Raw genomic sequence first — 25,653 nt, 5'->3', positions numbered from 1 at the left:
TTGGCCGGGGGTGCGATTTATACTCTGGAGCGATTTATGTGTGAAATTATTAACACATTACCGTAAAATATCAAATAATATTATTTAGAAGTGATGCAGAGGAAAAAGATTTCATGGGATTTAGCGATTAGGAGTGACAGATTGTTTGGTAAACGTATAGCATGTTCTATATGTTATAGTTATTTGAATGACTCTTACCATAATATGTTACGTTAACATACCAGGCACGTTCTCAGTTGGTTATTTATGCCTCATATAACGTACACTTATTCAGCCTGTTGTTCACTATTCTTTATTCATTTTAAATTGCCTTTCAAATGTCTATTCTTGGTGTTGGGTTTTATCAAATAAATTTCCCCAAAAAATGCAACTTATACTCTAGTGCGACTTATATATGTTTTTATTATGCATTTTCGGCCGGTGCGATTTATACTCTGGAGCGATTTATAATCCGAAAAATACGGTATATTCACTGTTTTCCTGTGGCCTTCCGAGGGCAGCCATATTTGCGATGCCAATTTGCCAATTGCGATTTGGCCCTCAATCAAAACGAGTTTGTGGCCCCAGTTATAGATGATAGAACATCAATACAGATGATGATTGGGGAGTGTCAGGTCCGAAGATATCTCTTGCTGTTGTTACATTGTTTTTCCTTTCAATAATACATGGTTGACTTTATTTACCATGAATTGATTTACGTGGAACCCGACTTAAAGGCCTACTGAAACCCACTACTACCGACCACGCAGTCTGATAGTTTATATGTCAATGATGAAATCTTAACATTGCAACACATGCCAATACGGCCGGGTTAACTTATAAAGTGCAATTTTAAATTTCCCGCCACACTTCCGGTTGAAAACGTCTAGATATGATGACGTATGCGCGTGACGTAAACGGTTGATAGAAGTATTGGTACCCCGTTGAATACAATACAAAAAAGCTCTGTTTTCATTTCAAAATTCCACAGTATTCTGGACATCTGTGTTGGTGAATCTTTTGCAATTTGTTTAATGAACAATGGAGACTGCAAAGAAGAAAGTTGTAGGTGGGATCTGTGTATTAGCGGCGGACTACAGCAACACAGCCAGGAGGACAGAGATGGATAGCAGACGCGCTAGCCGGCGAACTCACCTTAACTTCCTCCGTCTCGCCGACCGCATCTGTGATCGGGTGAAGTCCTTCGTCGCACCGTCGATCGCTGGAACGCAGGTGAGCATGGGTGTTGATGAGCAGATGAGGGCTGGCTGGCGTAGGTGGACAGCTAATGTTTTTAGCATAGCTCTGTGAGGTCCGGTTGCTAAGTTAGCTCCAATGGCGTCGTTAGCAACAGCATTGTTAACCTTCGCCAGGCTGGAAAGCATTAACCGTGTATTTACATGTCCCTGGTTTAATAGTATTGTTGATCTTCTGTCTATCCTTCCAGTCAGGGGTTTATTTATTTTGTTTCTATATGCAGTTAAGCACGATGCTATCACGTTAGCTCCGTAGCTAAAGTGTTTCGTCGATGTATTGTCGTGGAGATAAAAGTCACTGTGAATGTCCATTTCGCGTTCTCGACTCTCATTTTCAAGAGAATATAGTATCCGAGGTGGTTTAAAATACAAATCCGTGATCCACAATAGAAAAAGGAGAGAGTGTGGAATCCAATGAGCCAGCTTGTACCTAAGTTACGGTCAGAGCGAAAAAAGATGTCTTGCACTGCATTCTAGTCCTTCACTCTAATGTTCCTCATCCACGAATCTTTCATCCTTGCTCAAATTAATGGGGTAATCGTCGCTTTCTCGGTCCGAATCGCTCTAGCTGAATTGAAAACAATAGGAAAATGTGAGGAGCCTTTCAACTGACTACGTCACGCTACTTCCGGTAGGGACAAGGCTTTTTTTTATCAGATACCAAAAGTTGCGATCTTTATCGTTGTTGTTCTCTACTAAATCCTTTCAGCAAAAATATGGCAATATCGCGAAATGATCAAGTTTGACACATAGAATGGATCTGCTATCCCCGTTTAAATAAAAAAAAATCATTTCAGTAGGCCTTTAAACAAACTGAAAAACGTATTCGGGTGTTACCATTTAGTGGTCAATTGTACGGAATATGTTTTGTACTGTGCAATCTACTAATAAAAGTTTCAATCAATCAATCAATCAGACAAATGTATGCAATTTGATGATTGTTGTGTCTGTTCTCAGAGTGACGGTCACAGCAGCTTGTAACATGGACTTCAGTCGCTTCCCTCTGGATTCTCAGACTTGTTCACTGGAGTTAGAGAGCTGTGAGTTGAATTTGAATGATCTATTCGTCCCTACCTCCATCCTTCCATTCCGCTTATCTTGCTCAGACTAGTCAGGAGGCTGACTTAGGGAACGAGACAGTAGCAGGGTGTGTGCACATATAGTATGTGTCTTCAATTAACCAAACTTAGATTGTTTTCGGTTCATCTTAAATTTCTGGGCGACCGCTCTACCATCTGAACCACAGCGCCCAATTATTTATTAATATTTTAAGAATATCGGCTGTTATTTAAAAAAAAACATGTTGTCAACCACAGCCTCTTATGTTTATGGCATCCATTCTTATTCCAAACACTGTGTGAGGACATGTATTGTGTTTCACAGACGCATACACGGACGAAGACCTGATGCTATACTGGAAAAGTGGTGATGAGTCACTGAGTACCGATGATCGCATTTCCTTGTCACAGTTCCTCATCCAGAAGTTTCACACCACATCTCGCTTGGCCTTCTACAGCAGCACAGGTAGGTCACCAATGTCACAAGCAGAAAAACGGAAAAATGGCATTACATAATAAATTGCCGTATTTTCCGGAACCATAGGACACTGCCGATGAATGGTCTATTTTCGATCTTTTTTCATATATAAATTGCACCGGATTATAGGGCGCATTAAAGGAGTCATATTATTATTATTTTTTTATAAATGTAAAACACTTCCTTGTGGTCTACATAACATGTAATGGTGGTTCTTTGTTCAAAATGTTGCATAGATTATGTTTTACAGATCATCTTTAAGCTGTTTCAATGACATTCAGACTTTACTTCAATCAATAACAGAGCAGCATCTCCTCATCCGGAAACAACAATAACGCCGGAAATGTGTCCCCTGAAAAACTGTCCGACCAGAACTCTCTAATAACTCAAGTTCCGTGGGTAAATAATGTAAACTCACTACACCGGTATGTTTTAGCGCTTTCATGCCGAGTTTACGGACAGATATAAGTAAGAACTGGTTGAGGTGGGCGGGGTTTGGTGGTAGCGGGGGTGTATATTGTAGCGTCCCGGAAGAGTTAGTGCTGCAAGGTGTTCTGGGTATTTGTTCTGTTGTGTTTATGTTGTGTTACGGTGCGGATGTTCTCCCGAAATGTGTTTGTCATTCTTGTTTGGTGTGGGTTCAGAGTGTGGCGCATATTTGTAACAGTGTTAAAGTTGTTTATACGGCCACCCTCAGTGTGACCTGTATGGCTGTTGACCAAGTATGCCTTGCATTCACTTGTGTATGTGTAAAAGCCGCATATATTATGTGACTCGGCCGGCACACTGTTTGTATGGATGAAAAGCGGACGTGACGACAGGTTGTAGAGGACGCTAAAGGCAGTGCCTTTAAGGCACACCCCCAATAATGTTGTTAGGGTGGAAATCGGGAGAATGGTTGCCCCGGGAGATTTTCGGGAGGGGCACTGAAATTCGGGAGTCTCCTGGGAAAATCGGGAGGTTGAAACCGATACCGATAATTTCAGATATTACATTTTAAAGCATTTATCTGCCGATATTATCGGACATCTCTAGTAAGAACTTTACACTACTTTATATTAGAAATTGCAACAGCGGAGGATGAATGTCCCATAAAAAGGAGATAGAGAAAAATAAGAAGCTTATGGACTACGGTGTCGGAGGCGCGCAATTTTTCAGGATTTATGCACATCCTAAATACAGCTCAGCGGGTACCAGAAGGTAAGAAAAGTTGTTTTGCGTAATATTGCGAAACAAAACGCCAGATAATGTGTCTTACCTTATACACACACCATAATAATACTGGTATGTTGAAGCACAGTACAATCCATCAAGCGGTGCGGCTTCATAGCTTACCAAAGTCGTCCAAAAACATTTTGATAGATTTTTGAGCGCCGTGTGTAATGTTCTATATTTTCAATGGAACATATAATATGTTGGTGTGGTTTACTTGAGTCATATTGCCATCATATTTAGGGATGATGTTCGTGAAGAAATTATCGAGTTTGATGCCATTATCGAATCCTCTTATCGAACCGATTCCTTATAGAATCCAGATAGGTTGTTGTGTGTGCACTGAGTTCCAAAAGCCGTAAATATTATATGACTGGGCCGGCACGCTGTTTATATGGAGGAAAAGCGGACGTGACTAAGGACAGCATGCGGACGTTAAATGGTGAAGGTTTCAGGTGAGAGAGGACGCTAAAGGCACGCCCCCCGTGAGCATATAGTGCTGCCATGTGCGTTGTAAATAAGTGGCTTCGATAACGGGAACCGGTTCACAAAAAGGGATTCGAATCCATGGAATCGGTTCTTTTCTTATCGAACAATCAGGAGAACCGGTTTTGAACATCATCCCTCATCATATTGCAGTCTACACATATCTCTTATGTTTGACTGCCATCTACTGGTCACACTCATCATTACACCATGTACCAAATAAAATTGCTTCGAGGTCAGTAAGCAAAACCAGAATTATTCCGTACATTAGGCGCACTGGGTTATAAGGCGCACTGTCGAGTTTTGAGGGGAAAAAAGGATTTTAAGTGCACCTTATAGTCCGGAAAATACGGTATATCAATATAAAAATATAAATTGCGATAGACACGTAATCGAGCTCAATAGAAAATATATTTTCTATTTTTATTCCTCATCGAAAAAGAACGGAGGTTGCGAAGCAAGGTTGGTTGCCTGAACCAAGGCACTCACTTTCTGCCTTAATAGCTGAGGGATTATAATCAGAGGAAGGGTACATTTGAAATAAAAATGTTTACATTTAATATTACTTTGCTCATGGTCCCTATTTTTGATAGGTCACAAAAAATATCAAAGCTGGTCATCTAACTCTTCTCTCACTGTGTTTGCAGGCTGGTACAATCGGCTGTACATCAACTTCACACTGAGACGCCACATCTTCTTCTTCCTGCTGCAGACCTATTTTCCAGCCACTCTGATGGTGATGCTATCATGGGTGTCCTTCTGGATCGACCGTCGGGCTGTGCCAGCCAGAGTTTCCTTGGGTGATTAAAACATCCTTTACCCCTTTGGGGTTCTTACCTCAACCTCAACCTTCAGTTATCTACATCTTCCTTTAGTTTACTTTCTCTTACCTACAATACTGCTCACCTTACTTACCTATTTATTACCTTATCTTGTTTTATTTTACCTTCTGTTGCCTACTTCTTACCTTTTTTCCTCTGTTACCTATGTATTACATTATTTTACCCTATTTTACATTGGCTTACCTTCTGTTACATAATTCTCCCCTTTTTAACTTTCTGGTACCTACGTCTTACCTTATTTTTCACTGCCTTACCTTCTGTTGCCTGCTTTTTACCTTCTCTTAACTACATATTACCTTATTTTACCTTTGGTTTCCTTCTGTTTCCTACTTCTTACCTTCTGTTACCTACCTCCTACCTTTTCTTACCTATTTGTAACCTTCCCCTGCCTTCTGTTACTGACTCCTTACTTTCTCTTAACTTCTTTTACCTACTTCTTATCTTATTTTACAATTTGTTACCTACTTCTCACCTTCTTTTGCCCTCTGTTTCCTACCTTTTACCTTCTTTTACCTATTTCTGACCCTTTCCAATCTTCTGTAGCTTACTTTGTACCTTCTCTTAACTTCTGTTACCTACTTATTACCTTGTTTTACCTTCTGTTACCTCCCTTGTGTCTTCTTTTACCTATCTCTAACCTTATCCTGCCTTCTGTTGCCTACTTTTTACCTTCTCTTAACTTCTGTTACCTACTTCTTACCATCTTTTACATTCTGTTACCTACTTTTTAACCTTCTTTTACTTACCTGTTACCTTCTCTTACCGATTTCTAACCTTCTCTTACTTTCTGTTACCTACTTCTTACCTTCTCACTTCTTTTACCATGTCTTATGTTGCTTTACCTTCTGTTACCTACCTATTACCTTCTCTTACCTATTTCTAATCTTCTCGTACTTTTGGTTACCTACTTCTTACATTCTCCTATCTCCTGTTACCTACTTCTTTTTACCTTATTTTACCTTTGGTTACCTGCCGTGTAGTACCTTAGCATCTCTTACCTTCTGTACGGTTGTGTATATTATACAACCCTCATTGTAAAATTCCTTTATTTGCAAAATTAACAATTGTCGTATTTTACAAAATACATATCAACTTAAAAGTTGATTATCGTACTTCAAAATTAGTTTCCTTTTTTAATACAATACCACTTATGTGACTGTACTCTTATTTTGTTTTTTTATTTTGACATACTTAATGAACACATTAATCACACAAAACCTAAAAACAGTGTTTTCAAAAATAGGATTATCATTATTAAAAATATATTTTGTCTGTGTGCATGACTTGTTAGGAGTGCTCTTTGTAGCAGAGCTTGTGACCCCAAAAAGCCGGAAACAGCGCGCAATGTGCAGGTAAATGGGGATTTAATGCCAAAGCGAGCACAGGGAAACTGTGCAAGAAAAATAATTAAAGATAGTTAACAAGAAATAAATGCAAAACAAGAAGTAAAAAAATGACACAAACTGTGAAAATTCCTCTGAACAACAAGACGCCGAACATTTGGAATGATCCTACTATTAACAAAGAAGAGAGACAATGGCTTAAATAGCCCTCCAACACCAGGTGAGACAATCAACCCAAATAAACCGCAGGTGAGGAGGTAAGCGTTTAGAAAGAGAGTAAAGCTAGAGCAAACAGAATGCAAACACTGATGCCAGGTGGGTATTTATCAAACCGTTATTTGAATTTATTAATGGAAAACCCCTTGAGATGCAGCATCTCGTTTTCAAGGAGGACCAAATCTGCCAACATTATTTGTTGGTGGGATCATTCTGTTAAGAATGCTCTTTGTAGCAGAGGTCTTAACCCCAAAAAGCAGGAGACAGCACACAACATGCAGGTAAATGGGTATTTAATGTCAAAAGTTCAAAAAACCCAAGGTAGAGTGCAACCATGAATTGATTTACGTGGACCCCGACTTAAACAAGTTGAAAAACTTATTCGGGTGTTACCATTTAGTGGTCAATTGTACGGAATATGTACTGTACTGTGCAATCTACTAATAAAAGCTTCAATCAATCAACAGGGATATGCACGAAGCAAGCACAGGGAAACTGTGCAAGAAAAACAACTAAAGAGAGCCAACAGAAAGTATAAAGAAATGCAAAACAAGAAGTCAAAAAAATGCCACAAAGCGTGAAAGTTCCTCTGAACAATAAGTCGCCAAACTTTTTAATGATCCCACAACCAACAGAAAAGAGACAATGGCTTAAATATCCCTTCAACACCAGGTGAGACAATCAACCCAAATAAGCTGCACCTGACATGTTAGCTACTTCTCTTTGTTTATAATGTTTATAATGTCTATTTTTCTATTTCCTGCTGGATCTACTCTCTATTTTTAGCTGCTGCTGTCACATATACTGTATATACTGTAATATTGTACATGGTCATTGGTATATATTGTATATATGTTATAGACATAATATAATATATCTGTATATATATTATTCTGTACACATATTATGTATATATTCGTATATATGTGAGATTTTTTATCGCTATATTAGTCTATTTATACCTGCATTGTCCTTTCCATCCTTACACTTTCCATCATTGTAACTGAGCTACTGTGTTGAACAATTTCCCTTGTGGATCATTAAAGTTTGTCTAAGTCTAAGTCTAAATGAGGAGGTAAGCGCTCAGAAATAGTGTAAAGTTAGAGCAAACAGAATACAAACAAAACAGGAAGTGGAACCAAAATAAGAACCTAAAACAGGAAGAGAAGCCAAAAACACCCAAAAACTAAAGCAAAGAATGTCCTGGCATAACAGGTCGTAACATGACTCTTCTTGCATCAAACAACAAAGTTAAATGTGGTAAAGTAATAATTTACCTTAAAAGCCAGCTGAGTAGGGTAGTTTCAGTTTTCTACTGTATGTATACAATATATAATGTGTCCCCTTTTAGTCTTACTCAATAAAGATGTAACACGTGACTCCTTTTGCTTGCCCTGTGGACGATAACATGAGGTCATGTTGTGTATTTTGTGTGCAGGTATCACTACAGTGCTAACCATGTCCACCATCATCACTGGCGTCAATGCGTCCATGCCTCGGGTGTCCTACATCAAGGCAGTGGACATTTACCTCTGGGTCAGCTTCGTTTTTGTCTTCTTATCTGTGTTGGAATACGCTGCTGTCAACTACCTGTCCACCGTCCAGGACCGCCGGGAACGCAAAAGGAGAGAGCGGGCAAGATCCCAGGTACTTCCAGAGTCGGTTTTTTTTCTTCTTTATAGATTTATTAACAAACAAAGCTCACGGACTAGACTCGTTTTGACTCGTAACCCTTCATTAAGTAATGTACTCACATAGAAAAGTATGAAGATGGATGGAACTGGGGGAAAAACTAAACTTACATTGGACACTAGAATGGCAACTACCACACCTGCCATACGTATATGTAGCAGGGTCAGACAAGGAGAGTTATTGTAGTTACTAAGGCTTGGTGCAGAAAGTAAAAAAAATAGCCCGTTATTGATCGACCCACTGGAAAATTTCCCAGTAATACCCATGGCCAGTCTAGGTGGGTAGATGGTTGTTTGGTTTGTTTGTTGGTTGGTTGCTCGGGAGGTAGGTAGATTGGTAGGTAGGTAGGTAAATATGTGGGTAGATGGTTGTTTGGTTGGTAGGTTGTTGGCACAGTAGGTAGGTAGATTGATAGGTAGGTAGGTAGGTATGTGGATAGATGGTTGGTTGGTTGGTCGGTTGGTTGGTAGGTATGTAAATTGTTATTAGGTAGGTAGGTATGGGAATAAATGGCTGGGTGGTAGGTAGGTATGTGGATAGTGGGTTGGTCGGTTGGTAAGTGAATAGAGGGTTGGTAGGTAGGTAGGTAGCTGACCAGAGGGTTGGTTGGTAGCTGGATAAATTGTTGGTTGACAGGTAGGTGGATAAATGGTTGGTTGGTTGGTTTGTTGGTTGATAGGTATGTAAATAAGTAGTTGTTAGGTAGGTGGATAGAAGGTTGGTTGGTAGGTAGGTGGGCAGATGGTTGGTAGGTCGGTAGGTAGCTAAACAGAGGGAGGGTAGGTATGAAAATAGATGATGGACGATTTGTTTTTCATCTAGAAACCTGGGTTACGCTGTGATTCAAAAACGATATATTTTAAAAACTCAACGATTGGAAAAGATTTGTGTATAAAACAGGGGTAACCACACTTTTTCAGCATCGAGGTGATCTATCTCATCCTCTCTCTCTCTCTCTCTCTATATATATATATATATATATATATATATATATGTATGTATGTATGTATGTTATATATATATATATATATATATATATATATATATATATAAGTATGTTATATATATATATATATATATATATATATATATATATATATATATATATATATATATATATATATATATATATATATATATATATATATATATATATATATATATATAATGTACACTACCGTTCAAAAGTTTGGGGTCACCCAAACAATTTTGTGGAATAGCTTTCATTTCTAAGAACAAGAATAGACTGTCGAGTTTCCGATGAAAGTTCTCTTTTTCTGGCCATTTTGAGCGTTTGATTGACCCCACAAATGTGATGCTCCAGAAACTCAATCTGCTCAAAGGAAGGTCAGTTTTGTAGCTTCTGTAACGAGCTAAACTGTTTTCAGATGTGTGTACATGATTGCACAAGGGTTTTCTAATCATCAATTAGCCTTCTGAGCCAATGAGCAAACACATTGTACCATTAGAACACTGGAGTGATAGTTGCTGGAAATGGGCCTCTATTCACCTATGTAGATATTGCACCAAAAACCAGACATTTGCAGCTAGAATAGTCATTTACCACATTAGCAATGTATAGAGTGTATTTCTTTAAAGTTAAGACTAGTTTAAAGTTATCTTCATTAAAAAGTACAGTGCTTTTCCTTCAAAAATAAGGACATTTCAATGTGACCCCAAACTTTTGAACGGTAGTGTATATATACACTACCGTTCAAAAGTTTGGGGTAGTAGTGTAGTGTATATATACACTACTTTTGAATGGTAGTGTATATATACTGTATATATATATATGTATGTATATTATATATGTATATACATATATATATATATATATGTATATATGTATGTGTCTTAGGGTTGTACGGTATACCGGTACTAATAAAGTACCTTGCTACTAGTTAATTGAAAGTGGTACTGTACTGCAGAAGTACTATTATAGAGAAATACCGGTATCTTTTTTTCATCAACATGTTGATGTGCGGCGGTGACTACAGAGCTAAGGCGCATGATGTTGAGTGTGTCAAAGCGCACACACATAGCGCATACGGGCAATAACATTGTGGAAAGGAAGAATGGCAAAAAAAAATGACAATTCTACTGGTTAATGAAGAGGGTGCTTGAAGCGCAATATGGAGGTATTTGGGCTCCAAAACTAACGCTAAAGGTGGCGCTTTAAACAGGGAAGCGCCGCGCTGCAAGTTCTGCTTTAAAACATGCCTTGTCAAACGTGGTGATTAGTATTACCAGCTTTGCTTCAAACTTTGGTAAACATTTAAATAATAAGCATTCAGATCTGCACAAGGAGTTATAAAAAGTGACAGGTAATAATGTAGTTGTTACACCTGTCCTGCTGTTCGGCTCCCGTGCAGACCGTAGTCGAGGAGCACAGGGCAGACGTTCCCTCCAGGGTCGATGTTTTTGTCGGGGGGTAACACCCTACGCTCTCAGAATGACGAAGCCGCAGATTCATGACAATCTGGTTGTTTCATTATTAGTTTTGCAGGGCACAACAGGAAACGTGCACAGTGCACACTCTACCTCTCTCTTTACTCGCCCACCCCCTCACTGACGTCACTCACCCAACACATTGCCATTCTGAGCCAACACACATACGCCGACTTAATGGGCACCCCTGGTATAAACGATTCAATAAGATTTGATACGGTGTATGAACGATTCGATTCTACGGGTAACATTTGTTGACGGACATATTCTTATTATACCACAAAAAGAACTATGGAAGGATTATTTTAGCAAAATTATTTGCTAACGTTTATCTCAATCTATGTGTGTGCGTAACAAAATCCGCTGGTGTGTGTTTTAAGTTGTCTGTGTATTAGGATTTATCTACGTGTAAAAAAATATCTGTCTGTCCATGTTTCGATCGGCGTGTGTGGGTAAAAAAAATGTGTGTGTGTGAAGCAGGTACCACCTATTGTCTTTTTACATGCGACACTTCTGCCATGTTCGAGTGGTCTGTACAGCAATTTAAACATGTAAAAAGAGTTGTCAGTCTGTAACTCCCCCTTGCCTTTCCTTATACTCACCACTAGTCTGGGGATGCTTTGAGTACATTGAAGGTAGAAAAGCGCTATACAAGTATAACCCATTTACCATATACCATCAGAATCCTATGTCAAATACATTTATTTTTAGAAACGGACCAAAAAGACTTTCTGAATAAACATGTTTTTGTTTGATGGGATAGTAGAAAAGTTATCAAATTAAATGTATAAATAACAAAGAACAGTCTTGGCCGTCAATCCAGTCAATGAAAAGTAAATATCCAGTGTAATTCAGAGCTCCTCTGCATATCTTTAAAAGTGTTGTCAACTTGTCAGATGTAATTTCACCCTGTTGACATGATGGGTAAGGACATGCTAATTCTAGAGGCCCAAAATCAAAGGGTCATATTACAGGCATATCCTAAACCGTTATTTTGGGACATGAAGAGGGCGGGGGGAAGCAGGGGAGTGGTGAGTTTGGAGTTGAATGAGAAGTGTGTGTGTTCAAAGCTTGCAAAGGATGTTGTTGTTGTTGTTGTTGCTACTGCTGCATTGTTGGCTACAAATACAAAAATAAAGTAGTCAAAACTGTCGTCTTTTCCTCGAGTCAAGTCAAGTCGGTGCCATCACAGAAATTAGCCGCGCAGTTTCCTTAGCCGCAGGGTTCAAAGCGTTGGAAAAAAGTAGCGGCTTATAGTCTGGAAAACACAACATATGAAACTAGAAAGGGTCAAGTTGACTTTTTTGTATTTTGCATTGAAACACAGCCTGCTTTGGTTTGCGTTTACTGCGATGTACAAAACCCAAAAGCAGTGAAGTTGGCACGTTGTGTAAATCGTAAATAAAAACAGAATACAATGATTTGCAAATCCTTTTCAACCTACGACCACTGTCAGTAACTACAGTTGGTCGCTACAATGTACGTGCAAGTTAAAATTCTATAATGCAAAGCGAAAGCCATTTATCAACAACACCCAGAAATGCCGCCGGATTCGCTGGGCCCGAACTCATCTATGATGGACTGATTCAAAGTAAGGCTGCAGCTAACGATTATTTTTCTATCGATTAATCTATAGATTATTTTTTTCGATTAATCGGTTAATCTATAGATTATTTTTTCGATTCATCTATAGATTATTTTTCCTTTTACCGATTATTTTTTTTATTCAAAATGAAGATGAAAAAATAAATGTAGGCCAGTTTTTTCAAAAGGCATTGCTTTTATTTACAAAAAAAAAAAAGTATGGCCACTCAGTCAACATTGACAACAACATGACAAAATATTCTGTAACAATGTAAACATTTAAAACTTTTAACATTTAACAAAATTAAAAGTAGCTTATTTGCTTTTTAATGTGCAAATATAAAAGTAAACATCCAGTGCAAATCGTAATATTCTGCAATAGTATAAGCATTTCAAAAGTAAAAGTATTGCTTATTTTGCTTTAAAATGTGCAAAAATCATCCAATACAAAAAAGTGCCAATCTAAATATTCTGGAGCACTGTAAACATTAAGTATTGCTTTTAAAATGTGCAAAATAAACATCCAGTCCAACACAGTACACAATAACCAATTCTACTCATTCCAGTGAGTGACTAACAGTTGTAATGAAGAAAGGTTAGCATGTCCACATGCTCTGGTTCTTTTCTTGTTTACAATATTCCCAGCAGCTGAAAATAAGCGCTCAGAAGGGGTCGATGTGGCTGGAACTGAGAGCTAATTACCGGTAGCCTTCACCTCAAGCCAGGACTGCGAGTGAGCTGAGCTCCAGTTTATATTCCTAGAAGGTCAACGGGCTCATAGTAGGGATGTGCGTATCGATCCTGTGGTATCGATATATCGATACTCACACGCTACTCATTTGGCATCACTTTTCTGAAAAAAGTATCGATATAAACCAAAAAACGGCGTGTGGGGGGTGCAAGCATCACTTTCAGATGTTTTTGATGACTTACTTAACTTACTATGTGCTGGGACACCCCTGTACCTGGCAGAGTATAGAGCTGGCCCAGTCACGTGACAGGAGACAGCGAATGAGCGTCGTCAACGTGCAACACACACACAGCCAGCCGACAGCGATGCAGCCAGGCATATCCAGTGTTGTCCAATTGTTGACTTAAAACAGGCATTGTTTTTTTGTTTTTTTAGTAATGTTTACTGAATATTTTTGTTTAAATGATTATCCTAAATTCAAATAATTTCCACACAGGGGAATTTACTGTTAGTTGAAAATTGCTTGAGTATTTAAAACAAGATAAGAAAGGGATAACATTTGGAGATTCTTCATCTTTGCATTAGTTTTATTTTTTTCCAAGAAAATCTTGAAATATATGATTGAATGTGATTTTGGTTTTAATCTGTAACATCATTTCTTACATTTCGAAAACATTAACCTATTTCATATTTCATTAATTGCTAATTATATCACAAACTTTAAAAAATAACTGCAGCTTCTTGCGATTCGGATTTGACAGTTAATTGGAAAGCCCTAATATCTAATTATTATTATATATAATTATTATTATATATAATATTTAATTTATATTTCATATTTGTTATTTATTTTAATTTTACTTTTATTATATATTGACCATAATAAATGTGGTATAAATGGTCTGTATTTGTCTTGTGATTTGTCTTAAATAATAACAATAGTAATAATATTTTTGACTGACAAAAATTGCCAATAAGAAATTAATGGTATCGGTATCGATGAAAAGGCAAGATAAAGTATCGGTATCGTATCGAATCCTAAAAGTGTGGTATCGCCCATCCCTAGCTCATAGTGATGTTACTAGTAGTTGACTGGGAGGTGTTTATTATCATTTGGGGAGAGTCCGCTGCCTGATGCTCACCTGCTAAACACCTATCTGCTCCACGCTGAAGCGCTGACTACATGCGCTCTGAATACACACTGCTGATTGGCTGGTAACGTTTTGAATACGCACTGCTGATTGGCTGATAACGCTTTGTATAACGCTTTGTGTGTACCAATCAGATGGTTGTGTGGGTGGGACAATGCTGCGTGCTGAGACAGAGGCAGCCGCAGAAGGAGCGAAGCAGCTTGTTAAGACTTTAGCAGCTAAAGTTAGCTTTAGCTTAGCAACTCGTTCGGTACACCCCCGTACCGAACCAAAAGCCCCGTACCGAAACGGTTCAATACAAAACACGTACCGTTACACCCCTAGCAGATACAAATGACACATTCATGTTTTTGTGTAATGATGACAACGTATACTCGCGCGGACGATTGACTAGTTGATGGTTTTCTTTTCAAATGCTCGTTCATAGCCGTTGTGCTGCCTATGCTATGATAGGCCATTTACGCTCGACACAGTGTGCATACAACAACATTATTAGGCCGTGTATTGAAATACTCCCACACTTTTGACCACTTTTGGCGTGATTTTTTCCCCCTCGCTCGCACAGTCTGCTTTGCGCTCCGCCATGACGGTAGTGTGACGTAAATATGCGACGCGTCGACGCACAAAAACGGCGTCGACGTATTTACGTAACCGATGACGTCGACTACGTCGACGCGTCGTTTCAGCCTTAATTCAAAGTAGGGATAATATCGGCCGATAAATGCTTTAAAAATGTAATATCGGAAATTATCAGTATCGGTTTCAAAATTATCGGTATCGGTTTCAAAAAGTAAAATGTATGACTTTTTAAAACGTTGCTGTGTACACGGACGTAGGGAGAAGTACAGAGCGCCAATAAACCTTAAAGGCACTGCCTTTGCGTGCCGGCCCAGTCACATAATATCTACGGCTTTTCACACACACAAGTGAATGCAAGGCATACTTGGTCAACAGCCATACAGGTCACACTGAGAGTGGCCATATAAACAACTTTAACACTGTTATAAATATGCGCCACACTGTGAACCCACACCAAACAAGAATGACAGACACATTTCGGGAGAACATCCGCACCGTAACACAACATAAACACAACAGAACAAATACCCAGAACCCCTTGCAGCACTAACCCTTCCAGGACGCTACAATATACACTACCGTTCAAAAGTTTGGGGTCACATTGAAATGTCCTTATTTTTGAAGGAAAAGCACTGTACTTTTCAATGAAGATAACTTTAAACTAGTCTTAACTTTAAAGAAATACACTCTATACATTGCTAATGTGGTAAATGACTATTCTAGCTGCAAATGTCTGGTTTTTGGTGCAATATCTACATAGATGTATAGAGGCCCATTTCCAGCAACTATCACTCCAGTGTTCTAATGGTACAATGTGTTTGCTCATTGGCTCAGAAGGCTAATTGATGATTAGAAAACCCTTGTGCAATCATGTTCACACATCTGAAAACAGTTTAGCTCGTTACAGAAGCTACAAAACTGACCTTCCTTGGAGCAGATTGAGTTTCTGGAGCATCACATTTGTGGGGTCAATTAAACGCTCAAAATGGCCAGAAAAAGAGAACTTTCATCTGAAACTCGACAGTCTATTCTTGTTCTTAGAAATGAAGGCTATTCCACAAAATTGTTTGGGTGACCCCAAACTTTTGAACAGTAGTGTACCTCAGTTCCCAAATGTTTACTGAGTGTTGTTAAAAGGAAAGGCCATGTAACACAGTGGTGAACATGCCCCTGTGCCAACTTTTTTGCTATGTGTTGCTGCCATTAAATTCTAAGTTAATTATTATTTGCAAAAAAAATGAAGTTTCTCAGTTCAAACATTAAGTATCTTGTCTTTGCAGTCTACTCAATTGAATATAAGTTGAAAAGGATTTGCAAATCATTGTATTTTGTTTTTATTTACCATTTACCCAACGTGCCTACTTCACTGCTTTTGGGTTTTTTGAACTATGTGACAATAATAAAGCAATATCTGGCATATTTCAGTCGCTGCCGTGCACGTGCGGGATCTCCCAGACAAGAACCATGGCCATGTTGGACGGCACCTACAGCGAGGCGGACACCAACAGCCTTGCGGGATACACGGAAGAGCCGCTGGAGGAGGAGGAGGAGGAGGAGGTTGCAGAGAAGGTAGAACACATGGTGGTTCACCTGTCAGTCAGCAGTGAGTCCACAACCACCAAGAAGAAGAAGAGTCTCCGCCGTCTAAACATCATACAGAACACGCACGCAATAGATAAATATTCACGCATGATTTTTCCCGGTTCCTATATTTTCTTCAACCTGATCTACTGGTCTGTCTACTGCTGAAACACTTTTTCATATTAGATGACAACAACTTTTCTACTTCACTGTCTGCAAGTTTTAGTGCTAAGACTCACAACTTTCAGGTTTTTTTTTTTCACGCAGCAACGTCAACGTCCATGAAGAGAAGAAGAAGATTTTTTTTTTTGACAATGAAAGACTTTCTATTTACATTCTTGTTGTGGTGGTCCTCCATTTTTGTAACCACATTGAAGGAAATGCCAAATATCAATTCATGAAAATATATATACAGTATGACTAATGGTTGTTTAATAATTATATATATATGACTGATAGCTATGTATCTTAAATATATTGTGACAAATAGCTATTAATTAGATATGACTAATAACTACTAATTATACATGACAATAACTATTAATTATACATGACGATAGGTGTTTGTTAATTATATATATATATGACTAATACCTTATTATTGTTATTTTCTGAAACTGATAGTTATTAAATATATATTTATGACTAATAGCTATGTATTCATATATATATATGACATAATTACTTATTTATTATTATGACTGATACCTATTAATTGGATATAATGTATGACTGCTACTTATTATATATTTGACTGATAACTATTGAGTATATGCAGCTGAGATAGGCTCCAGCACCCCCCGCGACCCAGAAGGGAATAAGCGGTAGAAAATGGATGGATGGATGGATGGATAATTATTTATTTATTATTATGACTGATACCTATTAATTGGATATACTGTATGACTGCTACTTATTATATATTTGACTGATAACTATTGATTATATGCAGCTGAGATAGGCTCCAGCACCCCCGTGACCCCAAAAGGGACAAGCGGTAGAAAATGGATGGATGGCTGGAACTATTGATTATTTATATTACTGATAACTATTAATTATCTGTATGACTGATGGCTATAAATTATATGTAGATGATAGCTGTTTATTTATTATGTTCAACTGATAACTATTATATACTGTATGACTGATAACTACTTATTGATTATAATATGAGAATATCTATTATATATGACTGATAGCTAATTGTATATATGATTGATAACTTCATTATTACTGTATATTATATATGACTGACAGCTATTTAACAATTTTAAATATGATTGATACCTGTTTATTTATATATAACTGATAACTATTAATTGCATTTAGTGATACCAATGTATCATAAATATTAATTTTAATCATACATATATATATAAGATTGCCAACTTTATATACTATATATATATATATATATATATATATATATATATATATACATACATATATATATATATATATATATATATATATATATATATATATATATATATATATATATATATATATATATATATATATATATATATATATATATATATATATATATATATATATATGACTAATAGCTATTTATTATAGATATGAGTGATAGCTATAGAAACAAAAACTGATCATGCTGTAATAATTGTGTGAATGTTAAAGGTCATTTGTGTCATTAATTGTGTAATGTTATAACACACCAAAATACTTCAATGTATAATTGGTATTCTGTTAAATATGTTGATACAGAACTTTCAATACAACATCAAAACATTGACGTAACATTGTTTACATTTCTCAAAGTTCAATATTTCGTATTTCTTCAGCATTCACACACCATTTCTTCTCAAATGTATATTTTATTTGTCATCTTCCATTCATGTAAAATATCACAAGGTGAAAATGTTGGACTTTTTATTGTGTGCAGCCAAAATAAATAAAGTGTGTGATAGTGACTTTTATCTGTGTAGTAAAACAATTTTTTCTGTTTATATTTTTGGATTTGCATACTTTTACATTGTTTTGAATTAATGTATTTAGTAATAACTTTTTTTTTTTTTTGCACAAACTTGTTTCAATGTTTCTCATATAATCAACTAACTTGTTAGTGGTTATGACGTTTCAAGTTTCAAGTCTTGGTATCGGTCTCAGTATTAACGATAGAAATCCTGTGCTTGTCTGGTATCGCTTCGATACCAACATTTTCAGTATCACCACTCCTAACACAGCGCACACTTTTGGCCTTCACGATAAAAGTGGTGCGTGTCTAACAAAAGAAGGGTTGCATTTTGTTGCACTTTCGCTGTAAAAATTACGGTTTTGCTGTGACAATTATGACAATATGTTGTGTGCGTGTAATTCCATATTGTTGAATATTCACATTATTGAAGTATTTCAACTACACTTCCGCTCAACTTGCCTGTCACTAACCCAATAAAAATTTACGTTAGTTTTTTTTTTAAATGTATATTTTATATTTTTAGTACTGTTTCGGGCACCGTTTACGCCCCTGCACCGTTTCAGAAGTAAGTCATTTTTCATTTCTGTCAGCGCAAATGGGCCGGATGTGTTACGCTATTATTGTGAAACCGGAAGTGTACGATTATTTCGAGAAGCGGTGTTTTTTCACGAGAGCCTTTTGGCACTAAATAAAATACGTGCCTCTCGGGTTACTGTCTACTCTTTATCCTTCATGTTGGGCTTGTAGCCCCTCTTATAAAACATTTAGTTACACTAGCATCGGTAAACAATTAAAAAAAGGGAAGAACACCCATATCCAACCGCGACTGCTTGGATAGTCGTGCTTTTTACGGGATGTCCTTAAAGGGACCGTGACTGGCTGGGCAGACCTTCTTATTTACGAGGTGTCTGTGAATGCGCCACGCCTGCTTTACTTCCTGTCTGCCATAACTTCACCAAAAACAAAAACACAAAAGGACAACGTTTTGTTCCTTCGTCTGTTTGCCGACAATAACGACGTGGTGAGTATTCTTTTGTGTTATTATAGAGTACTTTTCGGCCGAGTAACTGGAGTAGTTAGATTGTAACTGGCCTTGCAAAGGCGGGTAAATAAACGAGTTGTCTGTTGCTCCTCATGTAACTACTGCAACGTTTTTTGCAATAATGAGCTAAACTGTTTCTTTTTAAACTCTTCTGCTTTTTTGTAACTAATCCCAAGTAAGTTGTGTTGCTTGTGTGCATCATATAAGTACACGTAAGTTAGCCGCCACAATATAGTGGCGTTGATATTTTTACATTGCAATAAAAATATTGCAGAAGCACAGCTTATGAATTGTAGCATAAGACAAAACTAAAGTTGCACAGTGAGCGAATTACGGAATATACATAATAAATTCTTCCAAACCGGTATTTCTTGTTTAAAAGTCGCATCTAAAATAAATATACTACAGTAAATAAAGCATTTGAAGTACAAACGTGGCTATTAGCTCTTTTATAAGATATTAACTCCAGCCGTCAAGTTCCACTGACACCATATACAAGTACTAGTAACACCAAGTACAAGTATTACTGACGGTATAAGTAAGAGTACTACTGACTTCAAGTACAAGTACTATGGACACCAACTACTACTGACACCAAGTAAAAGTATCACTGACACCAAGTACAAGTATCACTGACACTATAAGTAGGAGTACTACTGACAGTCGACACCAAGTACAAGTACAAACCCCGTTTCCATATGAGTTGGGAAATTGTGTTAGATGTAAATATAAACAGAATACAATGATTTGCAAATCCTTTTCAACCCATATTTAATTGAATGCACTACAAAGACAACATATTTGATGTTCAAACTCATAAACGTTTTGTTTTTTTAAATATAATAATTAACTTAGAATTTCATGGCTGCAACACGTGCCAAAGTAGTTGGGAAAGGGCATGTTCACCATTGTGTTACATGGCCTTTCCTTTTAACAACACTCAGTAAACGTTTGGGGAACTGAGGAGACACATTTTTTAAGCTTCTCAGGTGGAATTCTTTCCCATTCTTGCTTGATGTACAGCTTAAGTTGTTCAACAGTCCGGGGGTCTCCGTTGTGGTATTTTAGGCTTCATAATGCGCCACACATTTTCAATGGGAGACAGGTCTGGACTACAGGCAGGCCAGTCTAGTACCCGCACTCTTTTACTATGAAGCCACGTTGATGTAACACGTGGCTTGGCATTGTCTTGCTGAAATAAGCAGGGGCGTCCATGGTAACGTTGCTTGGATGGCAACATATGTTGCTCCAAAACCTGTATGTACCTTTCAGCATTAATGGCGCTTTCACAGATGTGTAAGTTACCCATGTCTTGGGCACTAATACACCCCCATACCATCACAGATGCTGGCTTTTCAACTTTGCGTCTAGAACAATCCGGATGGATCATTTCCTCTTTGGTCCGGAGGACACAACGTCCACAGTTTCCAAAAACAATTTGAAATGTGGACTCGTCAGACCACAGAACACTTTTCCACTTTGTATCAGTCCATCTTAGATGAGCTCAGGCCCAGCGAAGCCGACGGCGTTTCTGGGTGTTGTTGATAAACGGTTTTCGCCTTGCATAGGAGAGTTTTAACTTGCACTTACAGATGTAGCGACCAACTGTAGTTACTGACAGTGGGTTTCTGAAGTGTTCCTGAGCCCATGTGGTGATATCCTTTACACACTGATGTCGCTTGTTGATGCAGTACAGCCTGAGGGATCGAAGGTCACGGGCTTAGCTGCTTACGTGCAGTGATTTCTCCAGATTCTCTGAACCCTTTGATGATATTACGGAGCGTAGATGGTGAAATCCCTAAATTCCTTGCAATAGCTGGTTGACAAAGGTTTTTCTTAAACTGTTCAACAATTTGCTCACGCATTTGTTGACAAAGTGGTGACCCTCGCCCCATCCTTGTTTGTGAATGACTGAGCATTTCATGGAATCTACTTTTATACCCAATCATGGCACCCACCTGTTCCCAATGTGCCTGTTCACCTGTGGGATGTTCCAAATAAGTGTTTGATGAGCATTCCTCAACTTTATCAGTATTTATTGCCACCTTTCCCAACTTCTTTGTCATGTGTTGCTGGCATCAAATTCTAAAGTTAATGATTATTTGCAAAAAAAAAAAAAAGTTTATCAGTTTGAACATCAAATATGTTGTCTTTGTAGCATATTCAACTGAATATGGGTTGAAAAGGATTTGAAAATCATTGTATTCCGTTTATATTTACATCTAACACAATTTCCCAACTCATATGGAAACGGGGTTTGTACTACTGACACTGTAAATACAAGTATCACTGACACTATGAGTGAGAGTACTACCGACACCAAGTAGTACGAGAACTACCGACACCAAGCACGAGAACTACCGACACCAAGTACGAGAACTACCGACACCAAGTACGAGAACTACCAACACCAAGTACGAGTACTACCGGCACCAAGTACGAGAACTACCGACACCAAGTACGAGAACTACCGGCACCAAGTACGAGAACTACCGGCACCAAGTACGAGAACTACCGACACCAAGTACAAATATTACGACACCAAGTACAAATATCACCGATACTATAAGTAGGAGTACTACTGACAGCCAACACCAAGTTCAAGTACTACAACGAGCTAGGGCTGCAACTAACGATTAATTTGATAATCGATTAATCTGTCGATTATTAGTTCGATTAATCGATTAATAATCGGATAAAAGATACAAACTACATTTCTATCCTTTCCAGTATTTTATTGAGAAAAAAACCAGCATACTGGCACCATGTTCTGGACATTGGGGGTGCAGCATTCACCAACAATAACACAGAAATGTCACTCATCAGAACTGAATCAGATATTGTACACGTTTCTGTTGTGAATAATAAAGGATTAATTTTAGGCTGCCTCTGAATAATAGCATGAAATATTCCAGCACCTTCATAACGTTTAGTTATACTAAAGCGTCACTCAAATCTAAATATATTTATATAGCTTTATCGGCCTGGCTACATTGATCCATTATGAAACCAACCTGAGATATTTCTGTCCGCTACGTTTATTTCGAAATTGGTAACCGTGCGTTTTCTCTCTCAAAACGGAGTCAAATGTGCCGGAGACACATTATCAGCCCCGCGTTGCAACAAAGGCATAACTTTAACGTTACTCACAAAAAAGCTGAACTCATGAATGCTTGTTGCCACTATGGACTTAAAAAGTTACGTACTGTGAGTTGTTCCCTTCATCCATGGCTCCAACATTTTTCTTCTTCAGGTGCTTCTGAAGCAATGTTGTACTTCCGTGCCGTTTTGCAAGATACGGTCTACTTTGAAGTCTTTAAAGTGAAGTGTTCCCACACTTTTGACGACTTAGGTCGTACACTTTTCTCTATTGAAGCAATAACCTCAAGATGTTTCTGCGCTAAACTATCGGTAGTGTTTTCCTGCGCCATTTTTCGAATTTTTCCAGCAAAGGAGACGCCGTCGTCACGTGAGCTGCACATGACACATCATTGGCTAGCTTGCGCCACCTCATGAGACGTAGCCTCAGTGCCGCCCTGGTGCTGTTTTGTACTGTTTTTGTACTTATTTTGATTATTGTTTCTCAGCTGTTTGTAAATGTTGCAGTTTATAAATAAAGGTTTATAAAAAAATAAAAAAATAAAATAAAATAACAAAAAAAATAAATAAATTAATTAAAAAATTTACAAAAAAGCCTCCGCGCATGCGCATAGCCTAGTTCCAACGAATCGATGACTAAATTAATCGCCAACTATTTTGGTAATCGATTTTAATCGATTTAATCGATTAGTTGTTGCAGCCCTACAACGAGCTAATGCAACAACATTTCGTTCTTATCTGTACTGTAAAGTTCAAATTTGAATGACAATAAAAGGAAGTCTAAGTCTAAGTACTACTGACACTGTAAATACAAGTATCACTAACACTATGATTCCAGTTATTTTGTTGCGAAATACTTCTGCTTTTCAGACAAAAGTCCTCCCATTGAGCATGTCGGTCAGTAAATTTATATGCACTAAAATGCCAAATTATTGCACGATTTGACTTGAAAGCAACATTTTGAAAACACAAACTCCTTAATAATATGGTGTTTGACTTTTTAAAGATGGGATTGGCATACCTCAATTATAAAATAGCTCTTGCAGGTATATTCTTTAACCTCAAGTTAATAATAAAATACTCGAAAGGGTCCAATAAACTGCATTTTATAAGTATTATTATCCCAGAGGACAAGGCTAAACATGTTACACAACAGTAGGAGAGAGGTGGCATGTACAATCGCTTAACTTTAAGAATTGTAAATGGATGCACGTTACAGCAGAAAGTAAGCAGTTATTAACAGGAAATTAAAAAAATAGATTAATAGGAGTCAGAGAGAGGATAATATAACCTCTGTTGGTGTGTATCGACCAGGCTTACTTGTAAAGAGGAGGGCGGATCGATCCATAATTCGGTTGTTGACACCAAGGGTAGCGTCAGTATATGATCGATTCGTTCGTGATTAGGTCGATCTTTTTATTTTCTTACAAAATCCTTTCTTGTCGTTTTTGTTGTTAACAAATTCCAGCAATACCGTATTTTTCGGACTATAAGTCGCTGCGGAGTATAAGTCGCACCGGCCGAAAATGCATAATAAAGAAGGAAAAAAACATATATAAGTCACACTGGAGTATAAGTCGCATTTTTTGGGGACATTTATTTGATAAAATCCAACACCAAGAATAGACATTTGAAAGGCAATTTAAAATAAATAAAGAATAGTGAACAACAGGCTGAATAAGTGTACGTTATATGAGGCATAAATAACCAACTGAGAACGTGCCTGGTATGTTAACGTAACATATTATGGTAAGAGTCATTCAAATAACTATAACATATAGAACATGCTACACGTTTACCAAACAGTCTGTCACTCCTAATCGCTAAATCCCATGAAATCTTATATGTCTAGTCCAGTGGTTCTTAACCTTGTTGGAGGTACCGGACCCCACCAGTTTCATATGCGCATTCACCGAACCCTTCTTTAGTGAAAAATAAAATGTTTTTTTTTTTCAAATTCAAGACAAAGTTATATGTTGTTGGTAACACTTTAATATGGGGAACATATTCTAAGTAACAAAGACTTAATTTAGAGTTATTTGGTTAGGGTTAGGGGGTTAGTGTTATAATAAGGCATTAATAAGTACTTAATAATGACTAGTTAAGATCCTATATGTTACTAATTTGCATGTTAATAAGCAACTAATTAATGGTGAATATGTTCCCCATACTAAAGTGTTACCATTTTACTGGTGCACAAAATGAACCGTGCATGAACATCACCTTGTTCAAACAACAAAACCAACACAGTGCATAAACTCACAACAAATTACACACCTGCAAATCAGTGTGACTTCTGCTGTTGCCGTATCCTTAATACGCCGATAGGGAGAAGTTTTTATTCACACGATGAGTCGGGTGTGTCTTGAACCCCGGAACCCGACTCACCGAGCCCCTAGGGTTCGATCGAACCCAGGTTAAGAACCACTGGTCTAGTCTCTTACGTGAATGAGCTAAATAATATTATTTGATATTTTACGGTAATGTGTTAATAATCTCACACATAAGTCGCTCCTGAGCATAAGTCGCACCCCCGGCCAAACTATGAAAAAAACTGCGACTTATAGTCTGATAAATAAGGTAATTACCTGGTCACAGGAGGACTTGGAGGCTAAAAATCAAAGGATTTTAAAAGAGTTGTAGATGGTGTTTTTTTTATGTATTGTGTACTATTGACTTTGTTTTTTCCACAAATTTTATGTAATAAAAGAGAATAGGGAACTAGTTTAAATATTGTGTTGGTATTGTTAAACTGTGAATAGCACTCACTATAAATACTTGAAAAATGTATAGTTAATACATGTGGTCAGTATCAGCTGATCTCGCTCATGTATCGGAGTTGGCAGCATAACACGCTGATCGGGACAATGTTGTCGTTGTAGTACTACATTGTACCTTGTATGTATTGCTTTTTAAATGACTTTTGTCAGTTTTCCAGTGGGTTTTTCTTTCCTTCACAAACTGGTACCCATGG

General features: G+C 37.6%; 2 protein-coding genes across 3 annotated transcripts in view; both read left to right on the top strand.

Moving 5' to 3' along the window:
• Nucleotides 1–17,979, top strand: part of gabrr2a (gamma-aminobutyric acid type A receptor subunit rho2a) — a 53,206-nt gene extending 35,227 nt beyond the window's left edge. The window contains exons 5-9 of the mRNA XM_062041297.1: nt 2,193–2,275; nt 2,619–2,759; nt 5,117–5,269; nt 8,309–8,517; nt 16,441–17,979. Coding sequence (XP_061897281.1) covers nt 2,193–2,275; nt 2,619–2,759; nt 5,117–5,269; nt 8,309–8,517; nt 16,441–16,764 — 910 coding nt within the window. The 3' untranslated portion in view covers nt 16,765–17,979. The remainder of the gene's footprint in view (nt 1–2,192; nt 2,276–2,618; nt 2,760–5,116; nt 5,270–8,308; nt 8,518–16,440) is intronic.
• A 1,445-nt stretch (nt 17,980–19,424) lies between these two features.
• Nucleotides 19,425–25,653, top strand: part of syne3 (spectrin repeat containing, nuclear envelope family member 3) — a 60,971-nt gene continuing 54,742 nt past the window's right edge. For both annotated transcript variants that reach the window (XR_009825236.1, XM_062041289.1), the window contains exon 1: nt 19,425–19,559. The gene's annotated coding sequence lies outside the window, so the exon portion shown is untranslated. The remainder of the gene's footprint in view (nt 19,560–25,653) is intronic.

The sequence above is a fragment of the Entelurus aequoreus genome, linkage group LG03 (assembly GCF_033978785.1).
Source record: "Entelurus aequoreus isolate RoL-2023_Sb linkage group LG03, RoL_Eaeq_v1.1, whole genome shotgun sequence".
Classification (NCBI taxonomy): Eukaryota; Metazoa; Chordata; class Actinopteri; order Syngnathiformes; family Syngnathidae; genus Entelurus; species Entelurus aequoreus.
The sequence above is the reverse complement of the archived record's forward strand: the minus strand, read 5'-3'. Positions and strand labels throughout refer to the sequence as shown.